The 23,178-nt window shown below is 36.6% G+C and overlaps 1 protein-coding gene across 2 annotated transcripts in view; it reads left to right on the top strand.

The window, feature by feature from the left end:
- The window catches only part of SMYD3 (SET and MYND domain containing 3), a 383,658-nt gene that overhangs the window by 318,356 nt on the left and 42,124 nt on the right, over window positions 1–23,178 (top strand). For both annotated transcript variants that reach the window (XM_027657423.1, XM_027657424.1), the window contains exons 9-10: window positions 12,620–12,707; window positions 15,882–16,056. In XM_027657423.1, coding sequence (XP_027513224.1) covers window positions 12,620–12,707; window positions 15,882–16,056 — 263 coding nt within the window. The remainder of the gene's footprint in view (window positions 1–12,619; window positions 12,708–15,881; window positions 16,057–23,178) is intronic.

The raw sequence follows: 23,178 nt of genomic DNA, 5'->3' as shown, positions 1-23,178 counted from the left end.
GTTAAAAAGTGTCTTTTTAAATTGCTGAATTGCCAAATTCCAGAAGTTTGTGTCCCAGTTTCCCCAATATTTATTTATTTTCAGACATTTACAGTCTCACTAAGTTTTCCAAGTATGATATGAAAGATGAGATCTCCAAATTAATTCAAAAGACAAGGCCTGGGAAGCAAGGATTAAATGGGATTGTTGAAAATAAGTCTGTTTATACAACTAACTGAACATAAAACCCCTTGATCAAAACAAAAAATTAACTAGTAGCATCTGTATCTTTAGTCATGATTCTAAGGAACTTTCTAAGTACTAATTTACAAAGTTAAGAAAAAAAAAGATCAGGACTTTATTCCAGTAAAATTAGGGTTTAATAATTTCCTAATAAAATATAGAGTTTGCAATAGTTGATTGTAAAAAATATTTATTCCTCATCTTTTTTACTGTTTTGCCACTAACCTTTGAATTGCCTTTGAAGCAAACTACAAAATGACATCAAGCCAGAGATCAAAAATATTTCACCCACCTATTCTTTTAGTCCAATGTTAGTATAACCAGTGCCTACGAAAGCATCAAGTACAAGCATCAGTAATTAGCAGCCCACTGGGACACAGTACTGATTCTTTCCATAGGTAGTTGTCTGATTAACAGTTCCTTCCTTCTGGCAAGACATTTGGTAGTGACATAAACCCTGGACTGGTTCCTGAAATCCAACCGTCAGTCTAACACTTTTCTGTTCCCTTTCAGAGGATCTTACCCTCTTGGGATGGATTTCCAAACAGCCAAGGACAGAGGGATTTTATTTTTGTAGTGCCAAAAATGACAGCAAAACCCAAGGCAACTGCTTCTAAATTTCTGGGATCTCTCGTTCATTAACAAAGGCACCACCTCTTCAGCGTCTTAGCATTTCTTACAAGACTTCTGAGGCTCCCTCTGTCTTTCAGCATTTTAATTCTTTTCCACTAAAGGTCCATTCCAAAGACAGTGACAAATGGACTGCGATCATTTTTCCATAACAACTTGCCTTTCTCAGTTGTTTTGGGACTACCTCTGTGTGCTCTGGTCACCCCTTGGCAGCAGTCAGCTGGAGCTCACTTGCGTTGTCAAGGTCAAGGAAAAGATGCAGCTGTTGTTATAAATAGACATGAGTTGAAAACTGTATGCAAACTCCTTGCCTGTTCAGGAGATCCTGATAGGGAAACCTGTATCAGTTTGGTCCAACAAGTTCATATCTGAAGCAAGGGTAGAAGTTAGAGTGTGGTACTCTCCTGGGAGTCTGGTTTTCTTCTCATCTGAGGGGAGCAGAATCTCATTCTGCTCAGAATCTCAGATCCAGCCATTTAAGAGGAAATGTAAATCTTCTGGCAGATGTTTTAAGCAGAAACACTGGTTTGCCAAGGGAACGTAATCCACTCTCATCATTGTTTTAGGCTGTTGCAGCTACTTTTAAGTGCCTGGATGGCAGTGTTCCCCCTTTATTAATGTCCAGCTTCCTTGGGACTGTTGTTAGAAGTAGCTATTACTGTTATGATTTTTTTTCTTCAAATAGCATCCTTCCTATAGCAGTCACTATTTGACCTCTTCTGAATTATTAATAGAAATAAGAAAGGTCTTGCTCTGTGTTAGCAAGTTAGAAACAGTAGTAATTAAAAAATTTAAAATACAGGACTAGATCAGACAGACCACTTTCCAAACACCTTTTCCTGCACTGATTTTGGAGACCCAGTTCACGTTTTTTCCCTTATATTGAAGCCAGTTGTTGCATTATCTGAGCTTGAATCTCTGAATTGTCTTTCACTGAGGTTCCTATAAGGTCTTGTATGTTTCAGCCTGTCAAGGCGATTTCTAGCATCAGTCACTTTTTTCAGTCTCTTTTTTCTACTCTGCAATATATTTGATCTTTTAAAATCTCATTAATTAAGTAATTTCCTTGAAATATGGTGGATTTTAATTCAGATCCGATTTCAGTCATTTAAAAGGGGAAAAAAGAGATGTTGCAACTTTAAATTGCAGTTTTCTGGACTGACCGGTGTTCTGTTTTCTGGATACAAGAATCTCTCGGGTTGAAGGTCTTCCACTTTGGACAAAATAATATCTTCATCAGAGTCAGAATGAAAGTTCATCCTCAGTGTAAGAGCAGATCCCAAGGGGTAGGGGACCCCACAGTTCTGTTAGTGCTTCAAGTGATAGGTGAGTCCCGGATACAGAAAGCACCACGTATCTTTTTTCCAGATTCCTTCTCCAAATCAGGTAGAAATTGGGAGCTTAGATCTTTGTCTTTCCAAGTGTGTATTTTAAGTAATGGGCTATGAATTTTAAAGAAAAAGGAAAAGAAAGTGAGTGGAAATACCTTTCTCTCATTCATTCTCTGTATGTGAGCTAAATACCTTTCTGACAAGGAAAGAATTTTACCATTTACCTTTATAGGTCCAAAGCAGGACATTAACATTATATGGGTTGACCATAACTTCAGCCTTTGCTGGCATGCTATATATTTTACTCCATTTCAATGTTTTTTCTAATCTTTGGGATGAGTATTCTTTTTACTCTGTACAGTCTACAAACCTAAAGCAGTGTAGCTGTTTCTGATACTGCCAGTTTTGTAAATAATAACAGTAGTGAAGTCAACAAACAATGTGAGTCATGTCAATATAGAGGAAGGAAACAAGATGGAAAAGGACTCTACTGTTTATCAGCAAAATTGTGACTAACTTGAAATAGGACACTATTTTATTAGCTCACTGAAATTTTTCACAATATACCATCTTCAAGTAGTTTCAGCAAAAGTTTTTGTTATCTCCAAACCCATTCCCTATTGAAGACATCACCCAAAACTAGTCCAGAGGAACCTTTTTCATTCTGAATAAAAGTTTTTCGACTCTAGTTCCTATTATGCTCCTTCATATCAATGCATTCTGTGTCTTTCTCTTCAAATTCTGAATATACTTTCTTCATACTCCAAATTTCTGGCTCTTACTGCCCTCCTAATTTTATACTATATACTTCATGATGTTGAGCAGTTTTTCTTCTTTTTGTTTTATTTTCCTTAGCCAAAAAATTGTGGTATTAAATCTTAACTTTCTTACAGTATATTTTTTCTGATATCAATTACTGTCCATTCAATGCCTGGAAATCACTAGAATGAAATTCTACATATACAGCAGGTGTAAATGCTTGGTAAAATTAGCTTCATTGCTGTGTTTGTTGTCCTAGTTTTCTGATAATTCCAATCAGAGGAGAGGAGAGGAATCATGAATGGTTGTGTTAAGCAGACTTGTGCACATAGGGCCTTGAAGTATGATCATGGTTTTACTTCATATGGGTCCAAGATAGGTTAAAAAAATCTGGGGGAAAGTTTAATCTAGTAGTCCAGATTTTAACTTGGTAATCTGCCTGTCATTAAATCTTTGAATTAAACCATCTCCTTAGCCTACCTGTCTTGGAAGAACAGCGTATTCTGTGACCCATTTCACTGTAATTCCTTTCTGTGATGAAGTGGACATATATCTACACTGGACAAGCATAGGTTTTAGTGGGAAAAGCAATATTGTGTGCATATATGTATATGTGCATAGGTACATGTGTGGAACATACAGGGACAATTTTAAAGATATGCCTATTTAGTGAACAATATATTACACATGCAATACCTGATGGTGGTTGTTTTCTTTTGCTGCTATTTGTTTTGTGATCTCTGTTAAGTAATGTGCAGCCCTATTTCATATCTCCTACCATAAAACAGATGCCGAAATGCCCATTATACAAGTTATATTAAAAGGATTAATTATTCTTTAGTAAAACTCAGTATGAAACTTACTGCAAAGACTCACATTGTCATTTCCCATGCCACATTGTGGAAATGCATCTTTCACTCTAGGCTTATTAAGTTAAGAAAGATGGCTTTCCTATCAGCTGCCTCTAAACTTTCAAACACTCTTTGCAAGCCAAATTTTATTTTTCATTTTCTTTTTCAAAGGTTGATTGACTGATTTAGGACCCTGTGGCAAGTTCATCAGGTATCATGAATTCATTCTAATTTCTTTTTGACAGTGTAATAATTCAAAGTTTGAGGCTCTGGCTGAATTCGTAGGAAGCATCATAGGTTGAGAAAGACAGAATCGTGCTCTTCAGTGCTTAAACCAGTGGCAGGCCCAACTAATATCCTCTGAGGCCTGTTAAAGCAAGAATGAACTCATTTGAATAACAAGGAAGCCTATAACTTTTGAGACTGTAAAACTGCAGACTGAATGCTTTGGATTGAAAAATTGCTATGATAAGCAGTGTGTCATATGAGTTTCTTGCTATTAGTTCAATTAATATCACAACAGTGCCATAAAGCTGTAGTTACAAATTTTGTATTTGTGAGCTTTATTCTAAGACATGAATAGGAACTTTCTTTTCTCTAAATCACTTGAAAATCAGGCTGGAAAAGGCTGTATTTACTCCAGCCACATGCGTTACAGCAGAGGACTTTGTAATTTGATGACCCATTGTAGGATGTCCTGCTATTTTCCACAAGATTGCTCAGGGAATTTTATGAAAGCTGTCGATTTTACCATAAAAAGTGATTTGAACTGGGGACTGTAGTAAAACAGTGTATCACAGTTCTGCCCAAGATTTATCTGCACACTGTCATTAAGAAACATATGTTGCTGTGTCATATTGCTTATGGTATGAATCTTTATCTTAGTCAGTGCTGACAACTGTTGGATATAAACTAAAGCTCCTGCACTTCCTTTGACAATATCTAGACAATTTTTACTCTCAGAGTATTTCTAGTGTAAAACTTTATGTTAAGTTTGCATCACTTAAAAGAAATCCTTCTGAGTTTTGAAACCTTTTGACTTAATTCTAGCTACTACCTAAAAATACAGTAGTTTAAATCTATAGGCATATGGTATAGTGGAGAAGGATACTGTGAAGTTCAGTTACTTGTAAATTGTAGTTGGTTAATGAAGGTAGGGATCCATATGAAGTGACCTGCTTCTCCCCTACCCCAAACCCTGACCTGCAAAAGATATTTTAAAAGGAAAGGTTTGAGATAGCATGCTTGTCAGAGGGGCAGCACTCATTCATTTGACTGGGAAAAATATGTTAGGAGAACAGTTTGTCTGGTTTTAATCAGTGAGTGAAGTACTTAAGGGAGAGTACCTATCAGGAGACAGAGGAAAAATTACTACTACTGTGAACTGTTTTGGAAAATTAGAAATCCAATATAGATTATATATCACCAAATTATGTTGTTGCATCAGATCCCTTTAACAGTTGCTCTTAGGTAAGTCAAGATGTCTAACTTTCAGTATATGGTTTGTGATGTAGGCTACCTCCCTTTGCTTTGAATCACCTTGGCTGATCACCATTGATTGTTGAGGCATGTAAATACTCATAACACTGGCAGTCAACAGGAATCAGCTGCATGATAGCTATCCAAACAGTAAATAAAGGCCCTGAGAAATATTCAAGGGTCTTACAATAGCTTCCATGATATTATGACATTTTAGAGAATGTCCTTTCTACTCTCTTTCTATTTTTTGTGGCAATGACTAAAATGTCCATATTATTGAATCAGAACAATAGAGTGCTAGAAAGGTATGGAAACTGTTTCAAGCACACATTTGCCTTATGGAATGCTTCTAACTGCTTCCCTTAAATGCTGGAAGAAGCTTTACTGGTTTAAATTGGTTTTAGTAAGAGGATAGTCAATAATAATTCTCTGAAGTAGAAGTTCTTGAAGTTACTAAAACACTGTACAATATCTTCTAAAGCTATTTGCAAACCTCTTCTTTGATTATATTAAACTAATACTCGTATAGTAGGCAGTCAGATTTGTTGGCAAAATTCTAGAGGAGGAAACTGCAGGCATTGTACTCTCTTAAAGAGCTGCAGTTGTAAAAAATTAATTCAACCTTTTTTATTCATGACTTTAAAAAACTTGGAGACTGGAGAGTGTGGATTTGAGTATTGACACTGAATATTCAAGAACCGTCCTGGTGACTTAGGCAATCAGTTTGTGTCAGTGCTCTAGGAATTGCCACTTTTAACTTTTGAGATGCACTAAATATTTTAAGGTATAGAGTAGACTGATCAACAGTGTATGATCTTATTCATGTTGCATGTACTTTGCTACACAATCAAATTCCTGTATTTTGTACTCATTCATTCAGAAAGCATATGCTGAAGTAAATACTGGTTTTTTGCATTGCAGTGTATGCTAAAAAACATAATTACTATAACTACAATTTTATCATGAGATATATTATGCATTAAGATATTAAATTGTTTTGATATTAGTGTTGAAAAATAAATATCTAATTTAATGTCAGTATCTCTTCAGTTAGAACCAGTAATTCAATGGGCACAAATTCTTCAAATTGCAGAAGCATAAACTGAACTTTGATACACAAGTAACTGCACTTCTACTTAGTGTTAAGTGTTTAGTCATTTGCATAAGTATTAACTTTAATGGGATTTATACATGCTTTTAAACTTAAGTGCATATTTCAATGCACTGATGAATGTGGATTGGATTATGCATTGTGAATACCTAAACATTCTGAGGATTTTGGACCTATATGTCTATTTTGAGCCACTAAATGCACTCAGTGACACTCTATGTCTCCACAGGTTGCAGAATTAAGAAATAAAGCAGATTTGCCATATAACTGACAGTTTGTGTGGTTAGAGAGACCTAGAGATTGCTTTAAAAAATGTGTAATGACTAAGACAGTCTATGAAATACCAGCCTCGCAGTTGCTAGGGATTAGGTTGAACAGTATCCTTCCCCAGGTAAGTGAATTACCCACAGGGTTTATTTTTGGACTGATGCTGGAATGAGCTCCTCGACACTTTCTTGGAAAAAAACCTAAGAAAACCTCTTTTTATCTGAACCTGTCAAGTTGGTCAGAATTGTTTTGTCAGATTAACATCTGTAGTTGCCACTTAAGTTTTCAGAAATTAAGCAAATCATAAGCAATGATCAGCAATTTCTGTGAAATATTCAGGTATTTGAGGTATCTGTAGCTTTTAAAGAGTTAAAATATTGAAGTTCAGAAAACTTTCCTTTTTGAAGATGTTTTTAAAGCTTCCACAAAAAAGAGAACAAGAACAGAGTTATGTGCTACTTTCTCACAGGATTATCATTATATAGTAATAGATTTTGTCTCCAGAAAAAGCTAACATTATTGTTTGGTGTGATTTTTCTCTCTTGCAAAAGTATCATACCCAATATTAGACTGCTAATTTCAGTTTGAACTATGGTTTAAAGGTTTTTACCCTTGTAAAACTGACATTTGCTGGTAGTTAAGAGAAGATACTGGTCAGGGAAAACTTTAGTCCTTATTTTTACTTCTCTCAGGGCAGCCTGGAACTCAAATACCTCCTACAAAGCTTTGCTTATTTCTGCCTATGTGGGACTGGATATCTTAATACTGAAAAGAGACACAGAGTGAAGATGCCCTTGGACGTATTTCTAGTAGGAAGAATGCTCGAAAGGAGAAAAAGAGATATAGGGGTTGATTACTGTTTGGAGTTCCCAGTCACCCCTTCTCCCTTCTGTGGAGGGAGGCGAGGACGGCTTCATGGTTCCTCACTGTGGACTGTCTTTGGCTTGTTTCTCTCTTGTTTCTTTCCTTCTGGGAGAAGGAGAAAGATGAATTTTGTAGAGAGGACAGAAAATCCATTTTTTATTTTCTATCCTGTAGCCTAAGTGTGAAAGAACAACTAACCCTTAATCAATCTTTCCAATGTTCATGAGAGTTTTGGAGATGCAGTGCATTACGGATGAGCAGTCCTGGGGTTGTGGGAGCACATTTGGGCGGAGAGGGCAGTGATGCTTACTGGTTGGCATGTGCTTGTTTTGGTACAAGGGATACCTTCTCTCAGAGGACATGCTGTCCATGTGGGAATCTTTTAGCAGTCTGGATTTTAAATACTGGGATAGGAAAGAACAGTGATTGCTAAAACAGTGTATAAAAGCAGTGGTGCCTGAAATTAATAGACAGGGAACACTCTTAGGAAGTATAAGAAACAGAAGAGTAGTCTGGGAAGGAGTAGTGGTGTAAAGGAGCAGAAAGGAAACGTTTATCTATACTTTGAAGATTATACTCCTTTTTAAGGAGAGTTCCCTTAAGGATAGCATGTGTTCAGGACACTTAAATAGCAGAAGAGGTAGAGAAAGAACTAATTCTTAGAAAGAAAATGGGAAAAGAATTGTAGAGAATGGAACAGGTGATTGTTTCAAATGCTTATTTCTGTGGTGGCTGATATCTGTACTTGTTTCAGGAGATGATGCTTTTGTAATAAATCTTCCTATCACTTCAAATGAGAACGGCAGAACATTTTATATTTGGTCATTCTTTAAATAGATTACAATCCTCATCAAATACCCTCCAGTTTTCTTATTTCTCTCTCTTTCGTTAATTCTTTCTTATGAGTGATTATAATTCCATTTTTACAGGTGTCACTAACAGAACCAAAATGGTAATATTTAAAGCAAATATTGACATTTAGTGGTATATTGTATGACAAACTATTTTTATGAGCATTTGCAGGATGCACTGGGCAGAGCTGATCATGTCCATTCTCAGGCTCCTGAAAGAAGTTTTCTATGAGTAGCTACAAATTTAAAACTGTGGAGAATCATTGGATATGAAAGCTGGAAGTATTCTAAAGAAAAACAACAACTAATGTTGTTCTGATCCAAAATCTATAGAAATTATGCTATTCAAGCAAATATTTTTTAAAAAATTTAATCTCATTATTGAATCCTTTATAGAGCAAACTTTCTCAGTAGTGAAATTTGGGGGAGGAAGTATGATTCTTTATGGCAGGAAGATTTTGCTTTACAAAATATTTGGCATTTACCCACCTTTAAGAGCCAAAAAGATTTCAAAGGCAGAATTTTCTCTGGTGGAATTATGTAGGTGGACCTTCATGTTTTATGTACTGTAAATTCAAGAAGATGTGAAGGTGAAAAGTGTCAGGTGTGAAGTTCAGTTTATGGCCTGTTTTACAAGAAGAACTGAATATAATTGGAAATTTTTTCATCTAGAGCATTAGAAGCACAGATCTAATTAATCAGGGATAGGTAGTCCACAGAGATTTCCAGAAACCTTCAGTGTAAAGAGATAAATCCCCAGATGTATTTTATCAAGAAAGCTGTAGCAGCACCTGCCATAGTATTGGAAGAATGGAGGGATGAAATTGAAATGATGTTGTTGCATCTTAATTCACCTTTTAATGAACAACTTTTCTCTGCAGATGCTTGGAGTAAGGGGAAAGCAGGTACTAGAACCCTTTCCCATCCAGAATAATTGTTCAAAATAAGTAATTTTTGTCTTCTTTGTGCCCTGAACTATGGATTCAGTTAGCAGATCCAGTGGCACTTCTGCCTCAAATGGCTTGTACCTGTGTTAAGAGTATAGCAGTGTCTTCTTGCCATAGAAAAGCATGTGATGCAGCTGTCTTTTCTGCTTTCCCCAGGAGTTTTCAATGCTTATAGTCTTGGTTTTCTCCTGCACGTTTCTATGTGCAAAAGCTGAACCATAAAGCATGCCAGTTTCAGGTGTCATAAGGTCGTCATGCATTTTTGTGACTAAATTATCTGGTCTAATTATTTTTTGGACCAAAACAAAAATATTTTGTTGTTCTGAGGATCGAACCCTTGTGTTTACTGTCAGTGTTAGAAATAAGGAAAATAATCAGGCAAAAGTTGCTAACTCTTCCTTCTTTTTCAAAAGCCTTTTCCTTTTCTTCAGCTGGTGTTCTTCGTTTCTACAGATGAAAAAAACTGTCTTCCAGGTACATGGTGTGATTCTTGGGGATGGTCCTGTGCAGGGCTAAGGGTTCGACTTGATGATCCTTGTGGGTCCCTTCCAACTCAGCATACTCTGTGATTCTGTGATTCCTTTATTGTGTCTGCACACCTGGAGGTTTGACTGGGAACATGTTCTGAAAAGTGATACTTTGAATAGGTGTTACTCCATGGAAAGCTGTATATCCCGTTGTTGTTAATGTCATGCTCTTAAATTAAATTAAGCAGTTCAGTGTAACTAATTATCACTTCAGTTATTTTCATAATTCCAACTCCAAGGCAACTTTGTATTCTTAGCTGGCTTAATCATATCACATAGCCATGACTTCCAAGGTGCTGTCCAAGGCAGAGAAACAGCTTACTTGGAAAGAGCTTATTAGGCTGCAAGGCAGAAGTGTACCTGGTGACAGGCTCTCCTAGTTGTTTTGCAGCCCCTGCTTGGCTGCCTATTTGGAAGCAGCTTCCATGTCTTGAACTACTGTTTAGGAAAGGACTGGACTTCTTTCATGGATGGAAATCTGATGAAGAACAGAGGTGTGAAGTGCCCAGCTAGCCATGTTTTTCCTTGTTCTTATGTCAGCCAATCCCCAAAATGCCTCATCTTGAGAACACAGGAAACATCTCATTGAAACCTATGACTTAAATCCTCCCCAGAGATTCCCTCCATCCTAAACTCTCTTACAAAAGGGATAAAGACTGTGAATCCAGAGAGGGCTGGGAGATTACTGGTCCAACAGACACTCTGTATTCTCTACCTGGATATGAAGCCAGCGTGGACTTAACCCTGTGCACTAGTATAAAGGTTAGAGGAAACCCCAGCCTTGCACTGCTTTGTGTTGTCAGTGAAATGCTAGAAGACAATGGAAAGCATTTCGAAAGGCTGCTCTAGACAGAGGAAGATTAATCCCACGTGAGTGAACACGTTAGTCTGATTCATCCATCAGTCTTGCTGTGTGCGAAGTGAGCCCTAATGATGCATCAGTTATTGGCCTTGGTGCATAGTTTTTTTCCTTCTTTCACTTACAAATCTCTCTCAATTCCCATGTTTCCAAGGTTTTAGGCTTACACCATATTAAAGAAACACTGAGAATGATGCCTGGGCCAGTGAGAAAAGATAGCTTAAGACAATTTTTCTGTTTTGGTAGCTCCTTAAACCTAAAATTTCACAGACATCATTATTAGCATCTTACAGGCTAGATTTATTTTTTTTTTGATCAATCAGTGAGCAGCAGTTGATCCACAAAGACATTTTAGAGAGATTGCTACAGGTTAACAGGCTATGTTCAGAAGTAGATGTAGTCTCATAGAAATTTGTAGAGGTTACATTGATGCTAAGAGATTCAGCATACATCTTTTGCAAAGCTGTAAGAGGGCTGGGTAGGTACATTAACTCCGGTGACAAAATTTCTACAGTATGAGCTTGTTTGTCCTAACCTTATGGCTTCTGGTGGCAAATTCATCTCTGCACAAAATTATTTCCAGATGATTATTTTGATCAGAGAACTGATTGTAGGGGAAGTACATGTTCCAAATGCAGTGAGGTCATACCACCCTCCTTGTAAGGCTCTACAGAATGGTAGAGGGCAGCTGAGAACAATCTCAGTTTAATCTTGATTTAATCATCCCAGGAATACACAGAGGTCTGCTGTTTCATGAAGCAGATGGAAAGACAAAACTGCAAATTAAATCTGAAACTAAGTGCTGATTCTCTCTGTAAATGTTTTCTGTTCTGAAAAAGGAACAGTGGGATAAGAAAATTATGCAATTCTAGGTAGTTGCAGATTACAAGATTTTCAGTGGAAGTACTTCTCTGATGCCCAGTAAGCATCTGTTGGTTACGAAGTGCTTGGTTTTAATACAGCTTCTCTGTTCATCTGCAGGCCTCCACCCCTGCTGAGGGCTGATCTTTTTAGAACTGTATTTCTGAAATATTCCTGCAAGACTTTGCACTTTAAAAAACTTTTTTGGAAGTAGTAGGGCCTTTCATAAGGAAAGATAGGTAATGAACTTCAGTGTCTTAAAGGCCAGATTTTAGAGGTATTTAAATGCTATAACAATGGAAATTGAATATCTAGATGTTTTTGGAAATCTCTTAAGATGCATAACTGTGTCTGTAGATGCTTTAATAAATTTGTTCTGAGTGGTTTACCTAAGATGCAGTTAGTCACTGCTAAAGAGTTGAAAAGGGAAACTTTCTCCTTACTGCTGTAACCATTAATCATTTTTACTTTCTTTATGACAAACCAATGGGAAAATATAGCTGTTTGTAGAATCCAATGGAATAGGGAAGAAATAGCAGTGAGTTATTAAACCAAAGTTCAGCTTTTTCTGAGTCATTGACTTCTCCTGTAAGCTCATGTTCATAACTGTAACGGATGAAAGTAGCCTTCCACTCTTTGTGAAAACTCTATAATCACCACATAGTTAGTCAAAATTATTTGCTAAATCTTTTATACAGTATGCCTGAGGTCTGTGAAGTATTAGATAGAAGGCCCTTGAAAGAATTTGATCTTCTCAATGTGTTTTAATAGTAAAAATCACATGCTATTATTTCCCTTTTCTGGTTGATCATAGTTTTTGTTGCAAACTTAATATCTCATTTGAGAATTTAATGTTTCCAAGTTTACATTCATTTACTTCCAAACACAGGATGAGTATGATTGCCTGGTGAAATGATTTTTTGAGTTTTTACAAAAAATAGCAATACAGTCTCTACAAATAGCTTTTAGCAGTGAAATCTTTTTACCCTGTTTTTCATCATAACTACATATTCTCATTTTACTGTTTTTCTCATAAAATGCATTTGTTTCAATTAACTAGGATTCTGAGAAACTGGCCGGTGAAGAGCATGCCTGGAAAGAAGTCAAAGACGCTGTAAATAAAGTGAGATATCCCAAATCAAAAGAAGGTATCCTTTCAGTGACATGCCACAGTTTGTCATTCAGTTGTGAAAATAGTCTAGAAAGCCTCTTAGTATGCAATTCATCTCTTGAGATTAATTTACTTACATTTTCATTCTTTTTATTTTAATGTTTTTAATTCATTTGATGTTTCAAATGGATACTATTCATAATTGTATTAATATAGTCTCTGATTACCTGGACTGGAACTGCTTCATGGAAGGGATAGTAGCTACCTAGGATGTAAAGGGATATTTCATTCAAGTTTGGATTTCTGCCATTGCAGCCCACTGCTTCATATAAATCCACTTTTAAATAGAAAAAAGGTTGTTAAATTATTTTCACAGCAGACATTATAGAATCATTATAATAAGTTATAATAATAATTTATAATTAAGCAAATTGAATGAGATGATCTTGCACTAATAAACAGAACTGGAGCCTAATGGCTGTCATGTAGATATTCAATCCAATTAAAGAAATTAGTGAAAAGCAACAACCAAGAAAAGATGAGCAGAAGAGAGATGGAGATTTTTACTGGAATACTATGGTATATTGATCTCTCTCTTATCTTGGTCTAATCAGTGGAATTTTTCTGACTGTGAACTTGGTTTATTGTGGCAAGATGTCTTACCATTTTAGAAACATGGGCTTTCTCTCAACCTAGAGAGAATTTAATCTTCCAGTACTCCTTTTTGGCAGCATGAAAAGCAGGTTTGCATAGTGTTATTCCAGGCTGGAAGCAAGTGATTACAATTCTTATTGTGCAAAAAACAAAAAAACCTACACAACTGAGTTTGTTTCTTTCTAATCCAGAGAGATTCATTCATTGGCAAAGGAGAAACACTCATCTCATCTTACTTTAATTTTTGTATAGTTTCTAGTCTGTCTAAAGTTCCTCTGTTGTCACTGGATTGAGACAGACAATACTGAAATAGACCTTCAGGCATTCAGTTATATTTGAGGAACTATGTTTTAACGTGAAAGTTAAATTATAGGTATGCAACCTAAAGTTGCAATATTTTTTATACCAAAACTATGGAGTCACAATACTGGTCCTATTTAATGTTCTTATATTTAATTGCAGGAGAAATTGCACCTATTTAAATTTACTAAGGTCTTTAATTAAGATTACTGATTTAACTGATACTTAAAAATTAATCAAATACATCATAGTAAAAGGTATCAGGACTGGTTGAAAAAAATCTGTTCTTGTTGTCTGTTCAGCTTCTGTTCTCAATCATGGGCTATTTGAAATGTCATCTTCCCTTCCATTGCACCACAATACCAGTGCTAATTAACATGCATTGGCAAGTGCAGTACCTGAAGAGGGAACTTGACTTTTGCCCACTTGCCAATAATGAGTAGAAAACCTTCCTGGCTGACTGAGGCACATACTTATCAGTTTCTGCAAATGTCATTTTTTTAACAAATTAAACCAACAGTTTCTACAGTTGAAAAATTTTGTGACTCCCACAGTCTGACTTACTGATTATAACTGATAAATCTACAGTTAGAGAGAATCTGCTTGAGGCAGTCCTCCTCCAGTCTTGGGCAGATACAGGATAGGCAGCTTCTCTTTTGTCCTGTTGCAGCTGACAGAGAGTTTTCTAAGTTGTAATTTACATACCTACAAATTTGGTCCCAACAGGTTTTGTTATAAAGCACATCTGTTATTAGATGCTAGTCAGTGAACAAAGCAGAATAACAAGAAGTAAGAGCAGACAGACTATGCATCAGCTAAAATGGTAATCTTTCAAGAATGTCAGTGCTTTGTACTTTCTACAAAAATTGTATCAAGTGGAAATAATATCCCCCACTCTTCTGTTTGTCTGCCCTTAATCGGTTGTAAAGAATACATGGATGTTTGCCAGAGATATAAAGGTTAAGGTGCAATTATAATAACACATTCCTTCCCTTATATGGTTCTTTCAATCCAAGGGCATGAGAGCAATTCACAAATAATTAGTTTAGCCTTGTAACAACCATGCTATAAATCCTGGCCCAGCCACATAGTGGTCACATTCTTAAATTTAAGTAGGTAAATATTCCCATGTTCAAGAAGGACTAATTACTTCATCACAGGTTCACATTGTACACTTTAAATTCATCCTTGGATTAGTGTGAATAGTAATTTCAGTAATGTTGTGAAGATAACTGCTGGACTTCCTTGAACTGATTGTATGGAAAGGACTATGATACAATCAACGTTATTACTTCTCTTACTATAAGTCTAATTTTTTCTTTATTTCGTTTGTTCTTACTGATGTGTGTGGTGTCTTTTTGCTGTTTAGACTGCTTGCATTCTGGGACTCCCATGAGTGCAGTCACAGATGACAGTACTCATTTTAAAACTGAAAATTCTTAAAGTGTTCAGCTTAGGTGTGGTCAGAGAGAGAAGAATCTGGTCCACACATAAGTTGAATCAGTGTAGAATGTAATGGAAATAAGTGTTTTGTAGTAAGGAATATCCAAATAAAGGGAATGCAAGCCCCAAGTTACTTTTCCTCTATTCCAAACTCACAAAAAAATCTTCTTGTGACATTGGAGGTGAAAATCTTCTGTAGTGCCTAGTTCATTAGTCTTCAACTAGTCAGACATAAAAACTATGATGTTTTTCTTTCTCATGCATGAAACATGCAGCTGTACATGAAAAAAATCCACAATGCTCTTTATAATTGTTTCAAGGAGAAAGAAAATTATTTAATTTCAAGAAAAGGTTCTAATTTAATGAGAATTTAAAAAAATCTTGGTCAGCTTAAAAGAATGTATCATTTTTTTAATATACAAAAACATAATTTTCTTTTTTTAGCCACTGAAACATTTTTTAAGATGGATTTCTATGGGCTTTTGCCCTTGGCTGTAAGATTTGGAGGAGTATCTTAAGTAAATAATGTTTCAGAACCTAAATAAAAGTTATTTGCAATTTGTCATCTTTCTTTTACCATTTTTTGCTAAAATACTGCTTTCTTTAGAAATTGTTTTGCTAGATGTAAGCAAAACATAGTTACCTAAGCTACCACTTCTGCGTTCAAGTGTGTTTTCAAGAATTGTAGCAGAGTCTGAAATGATGGCAACTTTTCTATTTTAATGCTTTGTAGCTCTTACACCTTACTAAACAGCATTTAGAACTTGTATTTTTGTTTGATTAAATATATTTCTTTAACTAAGGCAAATAACAGAGTGGAAGCATGTTCTGGCAAGATGCCAGAATCTCTTGAGCAGTAACATGGGTCACCTACCAGACACAAATATCTATCAGCTGAAAATGCTTGACTGTGCCATGGATGCCTGTATTAACCTTGAATCCTGGGAAGAAGCATTGTGTTATGGCCTCAGGACTCTGGAACCATACAGGTAAGAGATGTAATTGGTTCAACTGCTTCCAAAGATGGGGGAGAGCTAGCTGTCTCGTTAAAAACAAAGACTGTGCTTCATCTCGATTCTTCTTATTCTTTTTATTTCTTGTGTACATCTTGCATTGCTTTCTAGGTTAATGAAAGAGGCAGAACTCCCATTCTGCTTTCACAGTCAGGCTGTGAGGAAATAGAATGATAACAGGAACTATAATAATAAGTGATTATTAGTTCCTTGCTGTTTTATGTGTTCAGATGCTCCCCCATTCCTGATCAGAAACTGACTTTCTGTTTCAGACTCCATTGACATGAGGGGTATCAGTGTTTTATGCTGAGATAGGTCAGACCTGAGGGACAGGTAGCAGATTGAAACAGTGTATATTTTCTGCATACTCTATACATAGAATTTACAGAAAAGATAAAAAAAAAAGTCTTGCAAAATGCAATTTCAACTGGAAATTAAAAAGCTCCTGATCCTTATTTTGGGAAGGAGCCAAAGTGGTGAAGGATTTACTTCTCTTTTCTCCTAGTCAGTACCTTTTCCTATGCTACCTACTGGGAGGGTTTCTGAGTCTGATAGTCATTTGTTGCTAAGGAAGGATAGTCTAGGAGATCATACGTCATGTGGTAGGTTTGAAATTGATTGGAGCCTGGAGCTGTAATGCAACTTTGGTCATCTAGTAGAGAAAGGGCAGGTGCTATCTGCTTTGGTCTGTGTTGTAAAAACTTTTAAGACTCAAATCTTTGGGTTCTAGGTAGTTGCATTGTTTGTAACTAAGTATAAGCCTGTCCCAAATGTCCAAATGTAATGTCATTCACACGTGAATGTTCATTCTTGGTAAGGTATTTTTTTGAGCATCCATTTCTCCTCCGATGATACACCATGTATCAGAACAAAGTGTGAGGAGCATACTAGTGCTGAACAATATATTCTGCTGTGAATATGAACATTTCAGATTTTGCATGTTTTCCCTATTCAAATGGGGATGCCATCATCATTCAGCATTTTACCTGAGGAAATTCCATGTGGCAGTCTGTTTCTGAATAAAACTCTGGGCTCCACTTGATAAACAACATAGTGTTTCAGAGCTTTCACTAAAAAGTGATTATCAATAAAACCTGCATAGGCTGTGGTACATCACAGTGGTAGAGTAGCACTGTGTTCATAAAGATTATTCCTTTTCGCAGAGGAGGACATGAATACCTACAAATTTCCACATTTCTGCAGGGTGAAATTCATGTCGAGCATGTCCCACTTAACCTTTTAAACATGGCTTATGTAGTACTGCAGCAGAACATGCTTCCTGCCAGCTTTCTACCATGTGGCATGCTCCAGATGAACAGAATAGTCTGCCTGTTTAAATGTTCCCTTATTAAATAAAAAACTCGAACCTACTGTTTTTCATTTGGTTTGGTTTTTTTTATAACTCAGTTAGCTCAGTTCTTCACAACTGAAAACTGAGTATTTTTTTCTGCAGACCTTACTGAGAGCAGAGATTACAGTGAGACTGAGTGCGATTTTACCAGATAATTTAATAAAGCTTTCTTTGTTTTGCTTGTGGAAGTGTACTGTAGTTTTCAAGCTGTTTAATGCAGCAGTTTGGAGATGAAGGAAGGGGTTCAACTGTGCATCCAATTAGTATCTCTTAAGGAATGTTATTTACATGAGATATTTGACCTTTTTTGCACCTTGAAGAGCTTGTCCTTGTTCTATTCTCATCCAAAAGCATTATTTAAGAGTGATTTTCAGTTGTTGCTTTTTCTTTATACCTTCAAGTCATCACTACAAGCTTTGACACCTGAAACAAAATCCTCAGTTTCTCATTACAACAAATTGTGCCCTAAGCAGCAGGAGAGCAAATCCTAGGAAATCTTTTGGGATACATTGAATTTCTCCTGTTGAATCAATCTACTGCTTGGCTGCTCCTGTAGTTCCATTATAGCTACCTATTTTCCTTTCCTCAGCTCTGGAAAAAGTATTCATACAACTCTCCACAGGGAATCACCTGAGAATTCACACAGTCCATATAAATAGGAAATCATTGTTACAACTTTAAAGGCTCTGGAGATTTGGTCAAAACCACTTTTAATTTCAGGTAATGTGTTTATTGTGCATTTTCTATTTCTTTAGCAGCAGGATTAATTTTCAATGCTGTGTGACACATTGTATCATAATGTATATTTTCATTATGATAGTTGCTGACTTTTTCAGAATCATCCACTTCATGCAACTGGCAGAGATAGATGACTAAACTACATAAAACTGATTTGTCATGCTGAATACCAGCCCCTATGTTTTAGGTAGTGACAATAACCTATGAGGAGCATTGTTTAGGACTGTTAGCAATGTTTTTAGAACTTCCAAAAGAAGGGGAGAGGTAGTGTCTGCCAAGATGAAAAGCTGCCTCCTCTCTTTGTGCTGAAAAATAGCTGTCTATTATTTGTTAAAACCTACATCTCCTTTCACTGAATAGCCTAAGCCAAGCCAGGCTTTACTTGTAAATGTCGCAGTAATAGCCTATCTGCCCAAGAGCCTTAACAAAAGTTAAGACATTTGCCTAAGTGAAAGCTGCCCCACATCATAGTCAGTACTCAGCAGCTTGCAAAAATAAACTTCCTTTCAAAAATCCTCATGAGCCTTAACCACAGAATAACAGAATATCAGCAAGAGTTGTTACATGGGTTTGTCATATCTCAGTTAGCACATTCACACTGGGCTGACTGCTGCTCATGAAGGATCAGATTCAGAGATACTGAGAAAGACAGATTTCCCTTAGGTTACCTCAGAGGAAGGACCCCAGTATTTAGCCCTTAAATTACTGAGAAGGCACATATGTTCTGGGGATTAGGCTTGGGGGTTTTTTTTCTGCTTGTCTCAAGTATTCTGTGCTTCACACTGCAGCCAGAGAATGGAATTATGCATCTGTTATAAAACTCTACTAGAGGTACTCAGCTATTGTGACAAGAGTAATAGGAGGAAAGAAGTAACTATTTGATGCCATAGACCTACTGGATTTACCTACTGGATAAAACCATGTCACCTCTTTGGGCTCTTGTGGCATCAGGTCTGGTAAGATTCTGATACAGAGAGGACAAACGTTCATTGTTTTCTGCTCTGCACTGCTTATAATCCCCTGCTGAACTTCAAGCTAATGTAGAAGTCCCACTGATTTTCATATGGGTTGTTTTAATTAACAACCCTTCATCTCCACTGCTGCAACATTAGAAATTACTGGAGAGTTCCAACATTAACAAGAGAAAATTCCTTCTTTTCATCCCATACAGAGGAGTTGTGCAGAAGTGCTGTTCTGGCTCTTCCTCTGGCAGCCTTGCACATCCTTCCTCCTCCATCCTCTCTCTGCTGAGTCAGCACTGATACAGGGACTGTGCTGATGTGTCTGTTCTGCTTCTGGAGTGGGAGGAAGCTGGGTAGGTGCAAGCATCCCATATTTGTGTTACCTGTGCATCATTTGTCTGCCCTTCTATGTTCTCCTATTCTCTTCCAGTGACAATTTGAAGTACCACTTACTTCACCTTTCCTCAACGACTGAGTTCTTTTAGGGAACAGGGAAGGCAATCCCAGTGAGCGCAGTTTCGGATTGTTTTGCAAAGGGCTGGGTTGAAGAATAGAGGCTGGGATGTGGGATGTTCTTGTTGAGTATTTTCTGAGAATGGGGTTGAATTTTCATTGAGTGAATTAAACACCAGCTAGGGATTTTTGATTTAGAATTTTAATTCAATATATATGATGGACTATAGTTTCTAAATATGTGAACTTCAATCAAAAGGCAGATTAAAAATTGAAGGTTGCTAAAGTATCCCTTCCATGAGTCCTGATCTTGTAAAAAAGTAAAAAATAACCGTAGAACCTAATATTCTTGGAACAAAATCTAAACCTATTTTCTCTTCTTCAAGAAGGCTCTCCAACAAAGAGGTTGATTTTCTTTTGATCCAATTTTACCCCCTTTTTGAATGCATTTTACAAAAAAAAAAAAAAATTCCTGCTTTTACAGCTATGTATTTTGCAATACACACATGGTATATTCAGTAACTGAAAATAATTTTTTTCATCAAGTATATATGGTTCTTTACTGAGTTTAACAGACTCCTGAGTCCTGGCTAGTTCGGAGGCACTTGAATTGAATTTACATTGAAAGTTAGAGTGCCTAAAATTATCTAAAAAAGTTATCACTGCAGTGATAACTAGGGCCACTGGGGGATGCTACTGCTTAAGGGTTACAGCCGGGATTCGGCGCCAGTCGGCACCCTGGTTGTGGGAGGTCCCCTGAGGACTCGTACCTGGCCGGCAGTTTTCTGAAACTACAGACAGTACTAATTCAGTGACCAAAGTTCAGTGTCTTAATCATAAACCATCAGTTGTAAACATAAATCTTACCTCTGGGATAGAGGGAGAGAAAAATGTGAAGGTGGAGAAAGCAATTCAAAGGAAGAATGAAACAAAGAATAGAAAGAATAAAATCTACCTTCTTCACTTTGCCGGGGTTTTAGAAAATGCTCATGGTTAGAGAAAAATATGTCAAAAGAAGAGGAAAACCCAGTATAAATTAGAGAGTGTATTGTCTCGGGTTCATTGTTGATAATTCTTCCAAAAGACAGATGTTTCTAGCAGTATTTGCACAACTTTTGGCTTCAGTGTACCTATTTTATAGATAGGGAGAATGTCTGTCACTGGGTAATATATTTAGGAATCCCTTAAAACACTTCAGCAGCCCACTTAGGTCTTAGGTCTTCCATTCCTCCCCTTTTCCTTCCCCTTCAGTCCCAACAACCTCTTACAAAAATGAAAAAGAAAGGTTTTATGACTGGTCTGGTGCCTAAGTTATCTACATCCTAATCAATCCATTTCCGACATAAGAAATGGATTTTCTGGTTTGCTGTTTGTCTGCATAGCACCACCACCTTGGATTCTTTGGTTCTTTCCTAGTTGTTTTTCTTGCATCTTTCCAATCACAGCTATGTGTTGTTCCCCAAAGTGATGCTGACCTGCATAATCCTCGATGACTTCTGCAAACGCACACTCCCATAAATGCTCCATCATCTACCTTTCCTCATTTTCACATAGCGTGTGTACGGGTAGAGTTTCTTACTATTCTCTCCAGTCATGCCAACTCTTTTTCAGGTATGATTTTGATGACACTAGTTTGCCGAATATACTCTATCACACATGAGTAGAAGTTCAGCAACATCAGTGTTAGTTCAGTTTATATCACATTTCCTAGGTAGGCTAAGATTTTCTTAAATACCTCCATCACTGCAATATTTTTTCTGTCAGTGTTCATCTGGTCACTCTATATTTCTGTACTGGTGCTTACTATCTTCAGTTTGAGCTTCTAGTTTCAGGTTTAGTTTTAGTTTCACCTTTCACTTACGCCAGGAGCTATTTGAATCTGAATTTCACAGATAGTGATCTCCTAGTGATGTTAGTGAACTAAATTACTGAGTTTCCCAGAGTTTCATTTTTCTCTGACACAACTACAAGTGCTATTTCTCCATCTCTCACATAGCATTTCCAGGGTGTTTTTAGACACTTCTTAAAAGAACTGTGTTCTTTCCAATGATAACTTTATCTGTAGAGATTTATTTTCTTTTTCTTCACTGTAGGATCTCTTTCAGATTAAGATGTTAACCATTCAGGAGTTCAGGCTTTATCTCAAATAAGGGTTTTAGTCCTAGTCTATCTGCCTACCAGAACTGAAAGATTCAGTTTGGCTTTCATTTTTGTTGGTTTGAATTTTTTTAACCTAAGCAGTAATAGTTGGTGTCTTTGTCTTGTAATAAAGAGATCCTTTTTTTTTTTTTCATTTTCATAAATGCATGCTTGCAATTTGACTTATGCAGCCCTTACCTGAGCTGTTTTCATTAGTCTACTTGCTATTACACACTAATTAAAGGACACACATGAATAAAATTGAAGCGAGTGTTAAACATATACTAAGAAAATACAAAACTCTTGTATACTAGCCTCCCAGTGCATGAATGGATATTACAAAGACCTGTGTGCTGTGAAAAAAATGCAACATGGTTGTTCAACTGGAATGATTTTGAGAACAATTTTGGGGAATTCACGGTGTCTGTATGAATTTTGCTAAGAAGAAAAGGGTGGAGTTGATGACATACAGATTCTAAACAAAGGTTTGTTTAGAACCTGAACTAAAGTAGGATTGGGGAGTGATGTTAAGGGAACAATTAGCAGTTAAAGAATAAAGACATAAGAAGCATATATGGAGTTTTGCATTCCTTTGACAATAACTGAGCATTGCTTTGCAAAAGCTATGGTAGAGACAGAAGTTAGGGTGAAAAGTGGGACAAAGGGGAGGAGAACCATTAAAAAAGAAGGACAAACTTACAATTCTATCTCCGATGAAAGAGAAAAAAGAGAGAGGTCATGCAGGAAATAGAAGCAGAGAAGTTGTAAGGAACAATGCATTTTCTGGGGGGAGAATTAGGAAGAGTCTGATTTTAGTCAGAAAATATCTCTTTCTTTGTTTGAATAAATTGTCAGTTTGAGTTGAGAAGGCATAGAGCGGAGACTTGGCAGTACTTTTAAGGAGGAAATCAATTAAGAGTTTCTTGTGGTGGAGATGTGAACAGTAGTGAAAAAGGAGAGTTGGGGTATTTAAGCAAGAAAACAGACTAAGCGACATTAGAGATAAAGTCTGAGAAAGGTTAAAAAGCAGTATTTTTTTTTCTATTGAAAAATCAGAAAAGTTACTGAAAAGAAAAAGCATAGTCATGAGGAAGAGAAGAGGAAAGAAGCAGGAAATAAGGAGAGCAAAGAAATTGAATAATATAGAGTTTGTTTAAAGGGTGAATCAATGAGATTGGCCAAGGGAGAGCGAGTGATGTAAAGACGTTGCTTTGACCCTGAAAATTGAAGTATTGTCAAATAAGAGCTGTGCCAAGGAATTAATAAATTCCAAGTGAGATGATCCATCCACCAGGAAAACTAGAGAGTGAAGATCAGAGAAGCTCTGTAGTAAAATAGGTGACGCTGAAATTTCCCAGACAGATATTGGCAGGAAAGGAAGAGAAAAGAAAGAATATGCAGATGAGAGGAAAAGGTAAGTTACTGCAGTGAGCAAATCCTAGAGACCGCACATTT

Source organism: Corapipo altera, unplaced genomic scaffold, assembly GCF_003945725.1.
Source record: "Corapipo altera isolate COAL_440 unplaced genomic scaffold, ASM394572v1 2c, whole genome shotgun sequence".
NCBI classification, from domain to species: domain Eukaryota; kingdom Metazoa; phylum Chordata; class Aves; order Passeriformes; family Pipridae; genus Corapipo; species Corapipo altera.
This window is presented reverse-complemented; position numbering and strand designations above follow the sequence as displayed.